Source organism: Eublepharis macularius, chromosome 1 (assembly GCF_028583425.1).
Source record: "Eublepharis macularius isolate TG4126 chromosome 1, MPM_Emac_v1.0, whole genome shotgun sequence".
NCBI lineage: Eukaryota > Metazoa > Chordata > Lepidosauria > Squamata > Eublepharidae > Eublepharis > Eublepharis macularius.
The window spans coordinates 228,587,063-228,603,959 of record NC_072790.1 but is presented as its reverse complement, the minus strand read 5'-3'; the positions used below and the strand labels follow the sequence as shown (position 1 = coordinate 228,603,959).

The window sequence follows — 16,897 nt, the reverse complement described above, 5'->3', positions numbered from 1 at the left end:
TGAACATTTATTTATTCAGTTGCACAAGCCTTTGATGGGTTCTATCTAACTATCCTGTGAAGGATCAAGGATGACGTTCACATAACTGCCTAAGTACAATTCAGTGCCTTATAGCCAAAAGTTTGGACTCTTTCCACTGAGAACTGCTCCCCCGTACTAAGTAATCTCAAACTAATTCTAGTCAGACGTACCTCAGAATATTTCCTGCTGCAAATGATGTCATGAGGCACTGAAGTATGGAACTTTACTTAACATTCTCACAGTACTGGATTTCAAAATGGCTGCTGCCCTTGGTTTACGTTCTCTCAAGTTCCAAGTTCCAAATTTCCTTCTTTTCTTATAATGTTGGTGCTGGAGGGTGACCGTGCGGGAGGACTTATCTTAGAATTTTAGACAGCTCCTCCACAGGCAGTATTTCAACTGCTTATATGAAGGAAGTTTACTTCAAAGGGTTCTTTTTTGTGTGCATATTGAGCATATTCTCTCAAATGAGATCTTCAATTACCACAAGCCTTATATTTTTTCCCAAGATGCTTTACGATACATAAAGGGCCTTGCTATGAGGTGAGCAGAAGTATTTACCTAAAGGTACCAATAAGGATGGCGGGAGTTGGTAACAGACATTCTAATCCCGTAAGGTACAATCCACTGACATGTACTACTTTTTAAACACTTAATTTTTCAAAACAAACCTCATAGAAACTGGAAATAAAAATATGACAAGAATAGTAGCAGATCTACATATAAGCATCTATAAAATATTTCCAAATATCTAAAAACAATTGTCATCTATGTATGTTCAAATACTGATAAGGTTGTAAGGTTCTCAACCTGCTGAATTATATAAGGTAGGCATTTCTCTCTGAGTAGGTTGCATTAAAACAAATGAAAACTGTGCGAGAGCTTCCATTAATTTCAGTGAGGTTTATGCAGAAAAACTTGCCAGCTTGATAATTAGAGTAACTGGCCAGGTTAAAGATTTTCTACCTCAAGCCTAAAAAAAATCCCTTATTCTGAATCTGTTGCTAGCACTTCCAAGTAATGTTTTTAGCTGACCATATTAATTTTATTCTTGAAAATATTTGTGTAAGGAATTTTCTGTTGCAACATTGCTTCCAGTTTTGTGCAGAAATGATGTTTTGTGTTGGCACAACTCCAAATCACCCCTCCTTATTTTTCCTCTGACACCCTGTGGAGAAGGTAAAGGGGAGACTAGGCTGAGAGGTGCCTCCCTGTTGCCTGCTATGGCAGGCAACCTCCCATCCTCTGCACAAAACATCTTGTGTACACAGTACACATCTTGTGAACACATTACACATCTTACACAGGGACGCTCAAGTGAAAGATCTTACACTTGTTCTCCCATTGTGGATACACATGCACTAGGGACATAGACCACACAGAAAGTAATTTACTTGAGCATCCCCGTGTAAGATGTCTTGTGTAGAAAGACTCAAAAGTAGGGCAAAAAATTGGTGTCATGTGACACCATGACATCACTTCTGGTTTGACATCCTAACATTGAGCAATGCTCTAGGAATTTCTCAAATCTCCATGGTTTCTGCCTCCCTTATTGCTCCCAGGGTCCCCTGCTCTCCATATGTCCCTATGTACTAATCATGGCCCTCTGTCTGCTTAAGGTTGTCCACTTGACATCTTCCAGAGCTCAGTCTTTTTCAAAAGTGGCTCCCACCCTATGGAAAGGGTTCCAGAGGGGGAGGAACTCTATCCTTGGGAGATTTTAAAGGGTATTGTAAGACTTTTTATTTGATAGGGCTTTTTATGGGGCCAGGTTCTTGGGATTTCATTGTATTATGTGAGGTTTCAATTTGGAATTTTATGACACCTTGAGCCACAAGGACTGTCCGTGTGCATAATATTCAGCCCACCATTTAAGATCTGCCTCTCAAGCCCTGCTCTCTATGCTTGCCTTTCAGAGGTGAGACAGGTAACAACCAGAGACAGGGCTTTTTCAGAAGTGGCACCTTGCCTTTGAAACACTTTCCTCCTTCAGGCATTCCTGGCGCCTGCTTTACTTTCTTTTAGGCACCAGGGCAAAACTCATCTTTTTACCCAGGCTTTTAATCAGGGGTTTTATTTTATCAACTTTTCAAAGGCTTGCTATTTATGGATTTTTAAAAAAATGCTGCTTATGTCCCAATAGCTTGTTTTTAATATTGTGACCTGGTTTTAATTGTAAGTTGTCTCAAGCAGGACTCTAAAGAGGCAGAATAGAAATACTCTAAATAAAGGCAAAAGTGGGTTATTTTAGTAAAAAAAAATTCTGATTAATTGGTTTATCCACCTTCAGAATTCTTGGTAGGTGAGAGTCAGTTAAAGGGGAAGAAAAAACAGAGGGGATTGACGGAACGTGGGCCGCACTATCTCTGTTTGGGTTCTTACACTTTGTGTGGGTTTCGAGTCCTCACTCCCCCAATTCATCAACAATGTCTTTCTTTCTCTTATCTCTTTTTATCTCTCTTTCCCCAACATTCTGCTTCCCTCAGTGGCTATTCAGATGCTCCCCAGGAAGCCCATCAACAGGGCATGAAGCCAACATCCCTCTCCCTATTGGTCCTCCCCACCCCAAACTGGTATTCATAGATCGACTGCCTTGGACTTAGAGAGGTTCTGTTTATCAGTTGTGCTGGTACCCATTGATGGACCTCTTATCCATGGAGTTGTGCAGTCTTCCTTTAAAGCCAACTATGCTGTGTATGTTAAGTACAAGCTGCCTTTCAAAGCTGCCTCTTTGACCGTCTGTGGGTTGCTTTGGCTGCATTTCCAAGCTGCATTTAATGACCACTTCTTTCTGTCTGTCTTTCCTTTCCCCTAGATTCCTGGAACTAGAGTGCCCCCCTCTGAGCAGGATTTTGAGGACAGCAGCTTTTGTGTACCCTTTCATCTTTGACAACATACCATTGTTCTACAGGGTAAGCTAATTTTGGCACGTGTTCACTGTTTCTCTCTCACTCTGTGTCTTCTGTGCTCTGTGTGTGTGAGTGTGTCAGAGAGAGTGAGAGAGCACACAACATTAGATTATCTTTCATAATTTAGCTTTTGAATCATGGGAAATGAACAATATAGCACCCAGGCCTATTGAGTTCCAGTGTAATAATGGCTTGAACACATTACGGTGATACTGAGCCAACCCACCTGTGGGTCCTGTAATTTTGCAAGGCACATTCCGAGATGGCTAGAAACTTGCCCAAAAACAAGAGTTGAGATTTAGTTCTGATTTTTGGCTTTTATATCTGCAAGTCCTGAAAGATGCTAAAACAAATCTGATATTAAAAGTGACAATGATATTTAGATCAAGATGGGTAGCCGTGTTAGTCTCTCTGTAGCAGCAGAAAAGAGCAAGAGTCCAGTGGCACCTATAAGACTAACAAAATTTATGGTAGGCTCATACCCAACACAAATTTTATTAGTCTTATACTGGACTCTTGCTCTTTTCTAATGATATTTAGACAATTGAAAATGACAATTCAGGCACCCATGGAAGAACTTTGCTGTCTCCCAGTTCAGTGAGGGCCAGGGCTTTTTTCTGGGAAGAGAGGTGGTGGAACTCAGTGGGTTGCCCTCGGAGAAAATGGTCACATGGCTGGTGGCCCCGCCCCCTGATCTCCAGACAGAGGGGAGTTTAGATTGCCCTCCGCACCGCTTGGTGGCGCAGAGGGTAATCTAAACTCCCCTCTGTCTGGAAATCAAGTGGCGGGGCCACCAGCCATGTGACCATTTTCAAGAGGTTCCGGAACTCCGTTCCACCACGTTCCAGCTAAAAAAAAGCTCTGGTGAGGGTCCAACTAGATGTTCTGTTTTGTAAAGTTTGTCCAGAACCAAACAATAGCTGAGGAATGTCTGTTAAAAAATAAAGAAGAGGCTGTTTGGGCTTTGAATACTGCTGCGAGGGGCTGCTACTCCTCTCAAGCTGTTTGGACCCAACCAATTAAAAAACCACATAGTTTGGCCCTAAGGCAGGGTATGGGGACAGTGTGTGCTTGATTTCCCCCTATATATGTTGATTTCAATGTATGAAAGGTCATCTTCACTGGATTTCCCCTCTAGATTTGTCACAAGTAAATAATACCGTGTTTGCTTTTATCTTGTTATTGGTTAGAATAATTATTGCCTCTGTTGCACCTTCAAGAATCCTGATCCTTTCTTTGTGGACTTATGTTTCTTCTTTCAGATTTTCTTCTGTTTTGGTGAAGACTGTGCTTGGAATGATGCCATAGCTGGTTACTTCTATCACCTTTTCTTCGCCCTCCTCACCGGCTTCCTCTTTGCATCCCACCTGCCGGAACGCCTGGCTCCAGGTCGCTTCGATTTCATTGGTAAGAGCAGACCACTGAGGCTTCAAAGAAATGAATTAAAAACCACAGGTTTTTTTTATAACCAACAGAAACTTCTAGAACCCTCTCACCAAATCCAAGTTTCCACGTTTTTTTGTATCTCTGAATTATTAAGCATAAGAAATATGTCACTTGAATAGGAGCTGTTGTTGTTCAGAATCTTTTTTTTACCCATTTAGAATGAAAACTTTCCATAAAGAAATAATTTTCTGACATTATTCCTTGCCCCTGTTAAGCATGCTGCCATGTTTACAGTCACAATAGCTCAAGGGAACTTTTTTTTTCAGGATTGCTTTAAAGTGGCATTAGAAAATCCTCCATGGGAAATCTTGGGAAGGTGGGAAAAACTTGCCGGCTGGTTGGGTGGAGTTTGGAGCACTGAAAGAGAGCATCAGTAGTTTGCCACTTTTTTCTTTGACCAGAAATATTCCTGTTCCCAAAAGTAGTTCTCATTTTTCAAATGGAAATGCAAAGTAGTGGCTTCCACTGGTCCCACCCTGGTTTATGGCCTTGGGTGAGGTGGTTTCTACACAGCGACAGGCGTGTGAGGTTTCCCAATTGCTGCTGCAAGCGCTGGATAGTGCGGATACAGCACCACAGCAAAGGGGCTTTCATGTGACAGGTTTTCCCACAGCTTCCTGGTCCCAGTTCCCCTGCAGTGGCCATTTCCCCTCTCCCAGCTGCTTTTTCAATTTTTTAAAAAAATGGTAATTGAATATAGTTATATCCATATAATGTCGTAATAATACGTGTAACAGATACTCTGAAGTCCTAGTATTTAAAAAAGAGCAAGATTTTTAGCCCCTCTTGTTGCAGATATATGCCTTCCCCCTTATATATCTTCAACAAAAGGGCCTAAAAAACTTTTTGTTTTACATAAAAACTGGGAATTTACAGAACCTGTTACAAACACAGTTATAATGTTATATCAATATGGCAATATTCAGTTTCCAATTTTTAAAAAAATACCCCCCCCCCCCTGCAAAAGGGATAGAAAATTACCACTGAGGGGACAGTGTTAGGGGAAATGGCTGCCATGTGGGCAGGAAAATCTGAAATTTTTATACCCACACAGCAGACATCCAGGCTTTTCTGTGATCCCAAAATTTCGCAGCAAAGGTACAAGGAAGATCATAGAGAAACTGGGGAAAACTCAGAAGTGCAAGAAAGCACCACGTGGCAAATAGGGGGAAAAAACTAAGCTTGACAACTCTTGAGTGAGAAAATTCCCGGAGACTTGGAGGTGGGGCCAGGGGAGTGTGGAGTTTTGGGAGCGGAGGTACCTCTTCAGAGTATAGTGCAATAGCGTCCATCCTCCAGAAGGAGGCCCTCGCTTGCTCCTTGAGGTCCTTTTGATGGAGACTAAAACTAGAGCCTTCTAGCTGTGAAGCAGGTGCTTTGCTACCAAGCTTCAACCCTTCCACACTTGTTAACATCATAGTGATACTCTAATGCAACTAAGAAGCAGAGCTTTAGGCAGAATTGTGTAGATGTGGCAGAACTGTGTAGAATAGAGGGGTGCCTTCCCTTAGCATAGACCTAGTCCGGGCCTGTTTTGGCATCTGCTAGAAAAATCATCTCTACTAGAAAAATCATCTCAGCATCTTCCATCAGAGTTCTATATGATCTCATCTTACAGTGAAATGTACATACTTCCTGTATGCAGAGGCGCACATTTGTCTTAAGAAAGAGTCGACCGGCATTCACTTTGCAATTGGAACCAGGGGCTTGTATAACTTTGTACTTGTATAACTTTAGGGGTTGTATCACATGTTCAGTTGTACATGTGTTGAATATAACATGACAAATTATTCAACACGTGTATTTAAAAAAAATAAGTGGACACTGTACATAGATTGTATGTGTCTTTGCTGTAACTTGAGAATAGGGCTAAAGTCAACAAGCTGCAATATGCAATATAGTCATGAGAGGGGCTGAAATCTATTTTTCACTTGGGCTTAACTGTATGTTCCACTGTTCATATTTCTGTTAAACAGGCCTGTGCTGGGAATTCTGTGTTGAAACTGTTGATTTCTTATCTAGTGACTTCATTTATACCCTGCCTTTCTCCCCAGTGGGAACACAAAATGTTCCAAAGCATGCAGGGGCCCAATTCATATTGGGACCATGATGTTTGGTTAGAAAGGGCTTAAATTTCCCCAATTTAAAATGGCCCTTGGCAGCCACCATTTGCCCCCTCTTCCAATAACTTGGGGGCATGTAGCCCATCATCATATCTGAACTGGCCCCCTACACATCCCGAGAATTCACTTGCAACACAGAACTTCCGGCATGCATGTGTTTGACAGGATCTGTGACAGACACAGTCAGACATGTAGATGTAGAGTTAGGTCCTCAGAAACTGACATCTGGCACGTGTAAGTTTTGCCAGCTCGGAAAGTGGCTGTCTCCTCAGGGCCATTTTAGCTTTCGAAAACAGGATGAGAGGGAAGGCTTAACCCGCCCCCCCTTCCCCGTTTGTCATGGTAGCAGTCCTAATTGGGCTCCTGTGCACCTAGTAAGTGTGTTTTTAAAAAAATGCTGGCAGTATGTGGGAGTACATTGTATATTGTCTAAGTAAAGCCTGCTATCACCATGGTCAAGGGGCAGGTTAGCAGTCCTTTTAACGTACAGCTTTCCCCCACTCTGTTCATCACTATACTAGACATTTTTCTGGTAAATAACTTTGTGATCCCCCTCCCAACATACACTTTCAGGCTTCCCTTGGAGTCATAAGGACTAGAGGGAGTTTTTAAATAGAAAAAAGTGGAGATTCTCAAGATGCTGGATTCTTTGCTTCTATGTGGCTCATGTTGAATTGCATAATGTACTCACTTCACCATCTCCATCAAACTAGCACTGACCATATTACCTTTTTCCCTTTGACCCACTACAGGGCACAGCCACCAGCTGTTCCACATCTGTGCAGTGGTAGGCACCCACTTCCAACTGGAAGCTGTTTTGTGTGACTTACACTTGCGCCAGGAGTGGCTGAGCACCCATGCACCGGCGTCCACCTTCACTCATACTTTCGCCATCCTTGGCACCGCCCTGCTGGGGAACCTTGTTCTCATTGCTGTCTTCACCATCACCCTCCTCCGTTCATCTGTCACCACCACAATCCTACAGAGCACCCCCTCAGAGGTGGAGCGGCACAAGGATAAGTGACTGTTCTCAAGAACGGCGGTTTTGGTACCAAGGGAGGGGGTGGAAGCTTCCCTCTGCTCCGGGTTCTTACTTCCAAACCCTTTGGGTTAGTTGGTTCACTCATCGCACTTATACCTCAAGATTATGTATCTGGAGGAATACAATACCCTTCCCAGGAGGTGTCCTGAGTTTAATGTCCCCCTAACTTTGAGCACCTTAAAAAGAATCAAAACCTTTGGTTGAAGCTGTATGGCTCCATGGGTTAGTAGGGCTTATGTCTACAGTGCTGAGCACAGAGGAGGAAATGCAGCCAGTGTCCCCTCCAACTCTGTTTCTATTGTACTGGTGAGCAACTTACAGGACCCCTCCAATGTAAGTGAAGGGACTGCAGAGGGTAATGTCCAGGACAGTCAAAACTGGCTCAGTACTTGTCTGGATGTTCCTTATGGGGCTGCAAGAATGTAGAGTGAGATTTCCATTTCCCAGTTAAGCCGGCCTTTTAGGGCTTAAATTCTAGAGACCCAGGACCTCCTGCTCCTTCGTCTTGGATGTCTGCAGGCAGGCTGTGGATATTGTGGTTCTGAGAATGACCTAGCTCTAATTCATCCTCGATATCTCCTCCTGGAGATTTGGAAAGAAGTCCTGGGTTCCCCTCAAAACTGGATCCCGCCCCCCATGGACAAAAAGGAAAAAAATCTCGCATATGGGTTTCCCTATATTGGCAAGGAAGCACTTTGAAAAACTCCGGCTGGTGACCGAAGATTATATGGCCCTTGTGGAATTTGCACCTAACTCTCAGTGTAACCTTAATTAACAGTGGTCTTTGTTGTTTGTTTGGATATGTGTCAGCCTCAGGAAACCAACAATTAAAATATAGTTATGTGCTCCTAGTTTCCTGAGCTGTAGAAACTTCTGGGAGCAGCTTTTACCAATTTCCTTTGGAGGAGAGAGTACTAGAGGCCTGTGTAACAAACTGAATTTTAACAATATACAGGTTGAGCAAGTGGAACACATAAAGCTAGTCCCAAATTTAATATTATCCCCCCACCATAAATCAACTCTGATAAATCAACTTTGTGCTTTCCACCACAAAGCAACAGCAATTCCCTCAAGTTGGCTATATTACTGCCAACAAATTTTTTTCTGCTTGGTAACTGAGGCTTCAAAAACCTTCCACAATTGGGTTTTTATGAAGAGATTACTTTGTTGGACCACTTGTGGCCATTATGGGAACATCTTTTACCTACAATCAGCTTAGCAGACCATACAAGAACCCAGGAAAAGAGGGCTAGCTTTTTACTCAGCCAAAGAATGTAGCAGGGCTCATAGAAATATTATCTGCTATTATTTTGGAATGCTGGAATTGGTGGCTACATGCCTGGCTCAAAAATGAAAAATTGTATATGCCACCTCCCACTTTTGCTAGGACACAACGAAGGGAAGAGCTTTAGTTTTGTGGCTGAACTGCCCTTTTACGCATTTTTACACTTAAGAAGGCTGATATCTAATTCCATTAGTTGTAGGAAATGGGAGTGCAATGTGAAAATTATCTTTTGCTTGTTCAGGTAGAAAATAATAGGGTTCCAACAAAGAAGCAATATGGTTCCAGTTCTGACAGTAAGTTCCAGTTTGGACCTCAGACTGAGTGGCCTTGAAATACAAAAAAATGATTTAAATCATTAAATTGCCACTTAAGGGTGATGCTACGGAGCCTCTGAAACTTGACATAGTTCAGGGCCTCAGCATGTCTTAATACAGCTTTGGATTCCGACAGCAACAGAGGTTAGGAAGAATGGTAGGATTTTTAAAGGGTAGCAGATCAAAGGGATTACTCAGGGTCTTCAAGAGCAAGCTGGGCAAATGTTTGTTCAAATGTGTGTAGGTGGACTTGATCTGTGAGGTAGGATGTGTCAGTAGCTTGTCTCTGTCACTTCTATCCTTATATCCCAGAGTTGTCCACCATAGGAAGTAAAAGCGGACATTATTTCTCCTTCCCACTCCTTGGGAGGCCAAAATTGGGAACTCAGGGACCCACAAGGTCCCTTTAAACTCTTATTCTCATTATTGAGGAAGTTTATCCAGAGACATCAACTTCTTATGAGGAAGAAGAGCAGAATTACAGAAACAAAATAAAAATAATCCCTCAGAGCTGCAAATCTGACCATATAATTATGGTCATCGTTCAGGTCTACTCTGTCCAGGGACTGTGCAAATGGCAGGAAATTGCATACAGGAGATTCCACATACAGTAGGAGTCCAAAGGATGTAGTTGATGCATTTAATCTGTAATCCCATGTGTGCTTACTTGAGGGTAAGTTCCATTTAATTTTATGGGACTTCTTTCTGAGGAAATATGGGTGGGATCAGGTAGTTAGAGGGGTTGAGGCTGTTTCTTAGGGTTGAAAGTAAAAGAGTAAAGTGTGTACAAGATGGTGGCCCCTCAGTGGTTTGGCGTCAATTGATCACTAGGTGGCTGGTTGGAAGGCATGGTCAGGGTAATAAGAAGGCAGAGTTTAAATGAGTTTTCCTGTAGGTGTTTTAGGGTTGGATCCTGCCGTCTTCTCTGCTTCCCCTTCCCCCAGCAGTCCTTTCAGACCCCAGGAAAGTTTATTCCTAAGGTCATGGCACCCATGTGACCTAACAAACATAGGGTGGTCGGGGGGTGGCAGTGAGGAGGGAGAAGGGAAAGAAATCACTCTTTCTGTTCCCTTTGTCGCCACTGCACATGGCTTAGAGCTCATGGGTCTTGTGACCCCGGAAATAAAGTGAAAAGACTGCTTCAGGGAGGGGAATGTAGCAAAGATCCATGATCCCTGCATCTTGCAGATCGCACAATCCAACCCATTGTGCTGAAGCAAAGAGTTGTGGTATCCAAACTGAAAAGAGGATTTCCTTCTCCATTTGCTCCTGGGACTTCATCCAGATCTGGAACCTAGTTGGGCAGTCAACATTTGGAGATTAAAACTGAATAACTGTGATTAACCTTATGATTGTCTTAGATATATAAGAACTAGAATATATGGCAGTTTTCCAGATTGTGCATGTCACCATTTTGGAGCTTGGCAATGAGTTGGTCTGTTAAGAATGTAGGTTGATTGCATGCACGCGGCACAGCAGTTGCACAACTGTAATTTTACAGGGAAGTCCCACCACAAAGTGAGAAATGTCTTAAAATTCTTCCATGAGCACAAATGTGTCCTCAAGGGGTATGAGCTAGAGATACAGCAGTGAATTTTTCTTCCCTTGAAAACTAACAATGCTCTTGTTGTACATACCTCCAATTCAGAAAATATATTTAAATGAACATGTATTATAGAAGAACTGAAAGCAATTTCTCACTTTGTGATGGGGTTTCTCTAACCCTAAAGTGTAAACTCTCCATCTGATTGATTAAGTGTAGAACACTTCTCTTTGGCATTTAGCTTTGAGTTTAGTTAATATGTATTGAATAACATTTGGAACCCTTCTTTTTTAAAATTAAAATCACTGAGGAATATAAATAACCTGAAGATCATCCAATATGGCTCTTGAATGGGTCCAATCCAGTTTAGACTCAAAATCAGAAGGGTCATCCAGCTAATTGAGCATCCTGTTCACACGCTGGCCAATCAGTTTCCTTAAGAAGGCCAACACACAGGTCGTAGAGGCCTGATGTTGCTTCCTAGCTCTGATATTCAAAGGTTTACTGCCTCTGGTCATGGAGGTTCCCTTTAGTCATTACAGCTTAATGGCCACTGAAGGACATATCCAAATCCTGCATGTCACCACAGTGGCATTTGACAATGAGTTGGCCCAGGGCTTTTTTTCTGGGGAAAGAGGTGGTGGAACTCAGTGGGTTGCCCTTGGAGAAAATGGTCACATGGCTGGTGGCCCCGCCCCCTGATCTCCAGACAGAGGGGAGTTTAGATTGTCCTCCCCTCTGTCTGGAGATCAGGGGGCGGGGTCACCAGCCATGTGACCATTTTCAAGAAGTCCCAGAACTCCGTTCCACCACGTTCCCGCTGAAAAAAAAAGCCCTGAGTTGGCCTATTTAGAATGTCTTCCCAGTATTTAATTTCCAAAACAAGAGGGGTTCCAACTTATTTTCTTCTCCAGAAGCTCTGTCCCTGATCCATTTTAGGGCAGAGTTGTGGTCCAGCTGTGAAGAAGAAAAATGCTCAGAGAAACACCCCTATATTATTCTTTGGCATGTCAACAGGGCTGAGCCTTGGCATTCAAAACCATTTCTCAGATAAAGCTCGGGTCAGTCCCACCTCCAATTCATCTTGTGGTGCTCTTTTGTAATAAGCTCTGTATTTCTTAATGTACTGATTGAGCAGGTGGAAAATGAGCTGGCGAGGTCCAAAGCAACATCAGTCTACAAATACCAAAACAGTCTGACTCATCCACGTTGCTGTTACTTCATAAAGCAGTCCTTTTGTAGCTGGAATGGTGTGGAGATGGAGGGGGGAAAGTTTTTTTTTCTTAACTTGGGGCCTATTCACACAGTCCAGATGGTGGACATGTGTACTATCAACAGGCATGGTCATGAAGTGTTGTTCTGGAAACTTAATTCCCAGGTGTGCTCAGGACCAGGACCAATATAGATCAGGGCCATGGGAAAAGGTGTTTAAGCCTCCTCCCCATTTCCCCAACCTAAAATCACCCTAGAAGCCTCTATTTGCTCTGTTAGAGAAATTTACATGTAGCCAGGCCAAATAGCCGCTTCCAGGGTCATTTCAGGTTGGAAAACAGTGCTTTGGAGGAAAGCTTAATCTCTCTGTCCCTGCGTGCCATGGTACCAGTCCAAATTAGGTCCCAACGTGCCTGAGAAAATAAGTTCCCAGCATAGAACATCAGGCGCACTTCTGAACGGAAGACCTCATGGAGGCGTGTGGACTTTTTAACACATGAATTGTCTGTTTAGTGCCTCACTGTGCAATATCAGAGAACTGTTTTCTTATTTTACCAGTTAGTGCCTTTCCCCTATTTTCAGAAAGTGAACCAACCAACATCAGATGAAACTAACCATAAGATCCATAGACGTGATGTGTGGAATTTTCAATTGTTGGCAGCAACAGCTTCGTCCTGTGGGATTTCAGGGCTTTCGTGAGAAATCATTTTTTTCCCCTGTGAGCCAGAAGGAGAACATAGCCCTTTCTGCTCTTCTGGTTTATTGTACTTTTTCCTTCTGAACAGTGCTTAGCTATCCAAAATGCAAACATCATGAGAAGGGAAGAACAAAATGGTCTGAATGCCTCTTTCAAAAGAAGGGTGGGGAAAACAATCTCTTGCATCTTCAGTGCGTTTCTTGGTATGCCTAGTGTTAAACATATCCTTGACCAGGGCTTTTTTTCAGCTGGAACGTGGTGGAATGGAGTTCTGGCACCTCTTGAAAATGGTCACATGGCTGATGGCCCTGCCCCCTGATCTCCAGACAGAAAGGAATTTCGATTGGAATTTAGGGCAATCTAAACTCCCCTGTCTGGAGATCAGGGGGCGGGGCCACCAGCCATGTGACCATTTTCGCTGAGGGCAATTTAAACTTTAAAAAACTCTCCCCTTGTTCCAGCTGACCCAAAGTCATGTCATTGTGCAGTCCACCACTGAGTTCCACCACTTTTCCCAGAAAAAAAGCCCTGTCCTTGACCAGTGGATAAGTGTGGCAGAGTGGGTAACAGAGGAATCTAAGCCCACCAGTCACTATCTAACGGACTATTCTCCCACACCAGCCGTATTGAAATAACTAAGGAGCTTGTGAGTCTATTCAAGAGAATGTTCTGTTGAATCTAATTGTATATCAGTGAGTGGGAGAAGTGTGTGGTTTGGATTTTTAATGTGAAGCACTGAAATGTCTTTGATCAGCTGAGCTCAAAGAGGAGGAGCCTGCTGCTCATTTGCACGTATGCATGGAAGTGAGCGCTAATGTGACATCAGGTAGCATTGAAATTGGATTCAACATTAATTTAAATGCATGCAGTTTTTAAATGGATCCTACATGTAGAGCGGGCATCCCCAATCTTCTCAAGCCTGTGGGAACTTTTGGAATTTTCAGAACATGTAGCAGGCACCACCACACAATGGCTAGGAGGCTGGGGCCAGTCACAGAACAGTGAGAGGCTCCAAGCCAAGCATCTTCTGATGGGGGAGGCAGGTATTTCTGAATGGGTACTCCAATATGACGGAGGAAAGCCAAGGACTGAGTCTTTGTTCTGGGGAACTGTGGCTTTAATTAAGAAGACAGTGGGCATGAGGAAAACCATCAGTGGAGATCAGTGATCTGGAATTAAAACTTGAGACAAAAAAAATCCAAGTTTGAAGGAAAAACCTGGACCTTATGGTGAGCTTGGACCAATGTCTGTCTGTCGCCTCAGTATTTCTCTTTGGTACAATGGGTTTAGAGGCAGGGCTTTTTTTCAGCTGGAACATGGTGGAACAGAGTTCCGGAACCTCTTGAAAATGGTCACATGGCCGGTGGCCCCGCCCCCTGATCTCCAGACAGAGGGGAGTTTAGATTGCCTTCTGTGCCGCTGGAGTGGCGCGGAGGGCAATCTAAACTCCCCTCTGTCTGGAGATCAGGGGGTGGGGCCACTAGCCATGTGACCATTTTTGCTGAGGGCGATTTAAACTTTTAACCCCCCTTGTTCCAGCTGACCCAAAGTGACGTCATTGGCCCTGGGAGCATGCGTGCACTTTGCACGCGCACTTGTGGTACCAGGGGCACCACCTCCCGCCAAGAGTTGCCCCCTGTGCTGGCAACCCACTGAGTTCCACCACCTCTTTTCCAAGAAAAAAAGCCCAGGGTTTAGAACTGATTTGCCTTCTTTTAGAAAGTACTGGCACATATGTCTGATAAGTACTAGGCAAAGAATAGTAGCAACTGCTCTACCAGGCAAAGAATAGCAGCCAGCAACTGCTCTCGAAGGACCTGCTTTTTGCAAAAGTTCTATAAGTAACAGATTCTGCTGCTTTGGTGCATCTCCTTGCACATTCCCCATGTTCTTTATATTATACTGATTTTCAAAACATAGTTATGCACTGGGGGAATGGAGCTGTGGGCTGGGATTTATTGCATTAGGCATGGTGCAAGCTGAATTTTTTTTTAATGCATTCCAGTTGCTATTCTGAACAACTATTCATGTTATTTATGCATGAGTTGCCTTTGTAAGGGTTGTCATTCCCTTCCCCGCCCAGTAGAGCCCTTATGTTTTAAGAAATGCACATGACAGGAAGAAGTTCAACAGATGAAATAGTTTCCCCTTACTTCATCAATATGCTAAGAAAAAGCTGCCTTTTGAATTTCTGCCTGTCAAATTCATCACCTCTCCCAGGAAGGAAAAGATCTTCAGATGTTACCAACCGGGGTTGGGAGAATGTACTAAAGTTTAGATGAAATTCTGCAAGGTATGCCTTTATAATGTGTCCTGAATGCGTTGTAAAATATTATATTGATCTGTCTTTATTCAAGCCATGTTAATAGCTTGCATTTGCTGCTAAGAAAAGGTTGAATTCACCAGAAATGAGAAATTCCAAAATTCCATGTTTATTCCCAATCAGAAGGAAACCACTTTTTACTGAAAAACTGTATAATGTTCTGCTGCCTTAAATGAAAGATGCTCTCTCTGTATGTGTTTTTTAAAGAAATAATATCTATATTTGAAATAAAACAGCTTTAATTCAAAAACTGGAAAAAAATAAAACTTTGAAACAAAAGACACTCTGTTTCTCCCCTTTTCATTTTGTTCTGTATTTAATATTTTAGAAGCATTGACAACTGGTGGGAAGAGCTAGAATGGAATTTCCAAAAGTTTCTGGTAAAGCTGTTTTCTTCAAATACTGTTTTAACATAAGATACTATTTTGTATATTTTATGCTTGCATCTGACAAAACAGGGTTCAGCTCACAGCAGCTTTTGCCACAAGGCTTTTTGTGATCAGTTTTTTTGCCCTAGCCTGGATGACCCAAACTAGCTCAATCTTGTCGGATTAAAGTTGCCAGGGGGCTGGGGGGGCATGACAAAGAAGTGCTCTGGAGCATGCGACAGTGTGCTTCAGAGCTCCTGGGCCCCTTCCCCATGCATCCCCCCCCCCCCGCTGGCCAGGTGAGAGGTGGGGGGGCAGAGGCTGGGAGCAGGGATCCCCACTGAGGAATTAGTAATCCTATGGGTTGCCCCTGGTTTGATTGAAGATTAAAGATCCCCGAGGAAGTCCAAGGTTGCTATGCAGAGACAGGCAATATCAAACTACCTCTGAATGTTTCTTGCCTTGAAAACCTTATGGGGTCTCCATAACGTGTCTGCAACTTCGCACTTTCCACCACCATTCCTGCCTTTGCCAATATCCAATGAGGGAGAGCTCTGGGGCTGGCCCTCCAAGGCAATTCTCACCACTCAGTCTCAAAAGCCATGTAATATCTATTCCTAGGACCAATTAAAGTAACGCAAAACAGACTATAAATGTCTGAGTTCTCTAGAACTCTTCATGAAGTTTACTGACGTTACACCACTGCGGTTCCGAACTCCCGACCTCAAGCGATCCGCCGGCCTCAGCCTCCCGTGTTCAGGCGGGGGGGGGGGGGGAGACGCCTCAAGCCATAACTGATTGATTGAAGAAAATGTATATGCTGCCTCTCCAAAGATCCTGCTCTGGTGTCCTGTACAAAAAGCTGTACAGTTGTGCAACTTTAACATTGCACCCTTGAACTTCTTGGGATGAAGAAACAAAATAAAGGAAGCTGCTACACAAGAACTAGCGTTTGATTAAATGTCTAATACCAAACAGAACACACAAAAGGCTGAGAGCAGAAAAAGAAGTGGCAGTCATATATACTGTACTGGAGATTAATTCTAGTTAGGGCACAAGGTAAAGAAAGAGTCAATGGAAGACTGTTTGCATAGTGTTACTATTACACCTAACAACACCAACAGTGCAGTCCTCTGAATTACACCCTTAGACCATTGACTTCAATGGTCTCAGACAGGTGTGACTGTCTTTAGGACTGATCCGCATGGATTCCTTGCAGAAACAGGTAGGTGCCCTCTCAATAAATAGCTATTGTAACAGGAATTCTGTTTATCCAGGCAGCCAGCAGGCAGCTTCCAAACCGTACAGCTCAGCCGTTACTGGGAAACGAGAATGTGCCGCCCATTATTACCCTGTCCAATTAGTTAAGAAAGGGTTAACACTTTACTGCAGTTACCAAGATCATGACCTAGGACGCACACTCTTAACCTCCAGCCTGACGAAGAACGCTGCAGAGCCTCGAAGCTTGCATCGTGCTTCGGTTGGTCTAATACAAGATCTTGGAGTTCTAGAGGAGGCGTGGCTCTTTCCAGGAAGGCTCCGCCCTTCACCCGTCCATTCACGCTTTCCCTGGCCGTTCCAATCTCTGGGCGTGGTGTAGGTGGGGCTCCTCTC

The 16,897-nt window shown here is 43.4% G+C and overlaps 1 protein-coding gene across 1 annotated transcript in view; it reads left to right on the top strand.

Moving 5' to 3' along the window:
- The window catches only part of PAQR6 (progestin and adipoQ receptor family member 6), a 30,277-nt gene extending 18,939 nt beyond the window's left edge, over positions 1-11,338 (top strand). Inside the window, exons 6-8 of the mRNA XM_054996971.1 lie at positions 2,837-2,933; positions 4,193-4,337; positions 7,252-11,338. Coding sequence (XP_054852946.1) covers positions 2,837-2,933; positions 4,193-4,337; positions 7,252-7,523 — 514 coding nt within the window. The 3' untranslated portion in view covers positions 7,524-11,338. The remainder of the gene's footprint in view (positions 1-2,836; positions 2,934-4,192; positions 4,338-7,251) is intronic.
- The last annotated feature ends 5,559 nt before the right edge of the window (positions 11,339-16,897 follow it).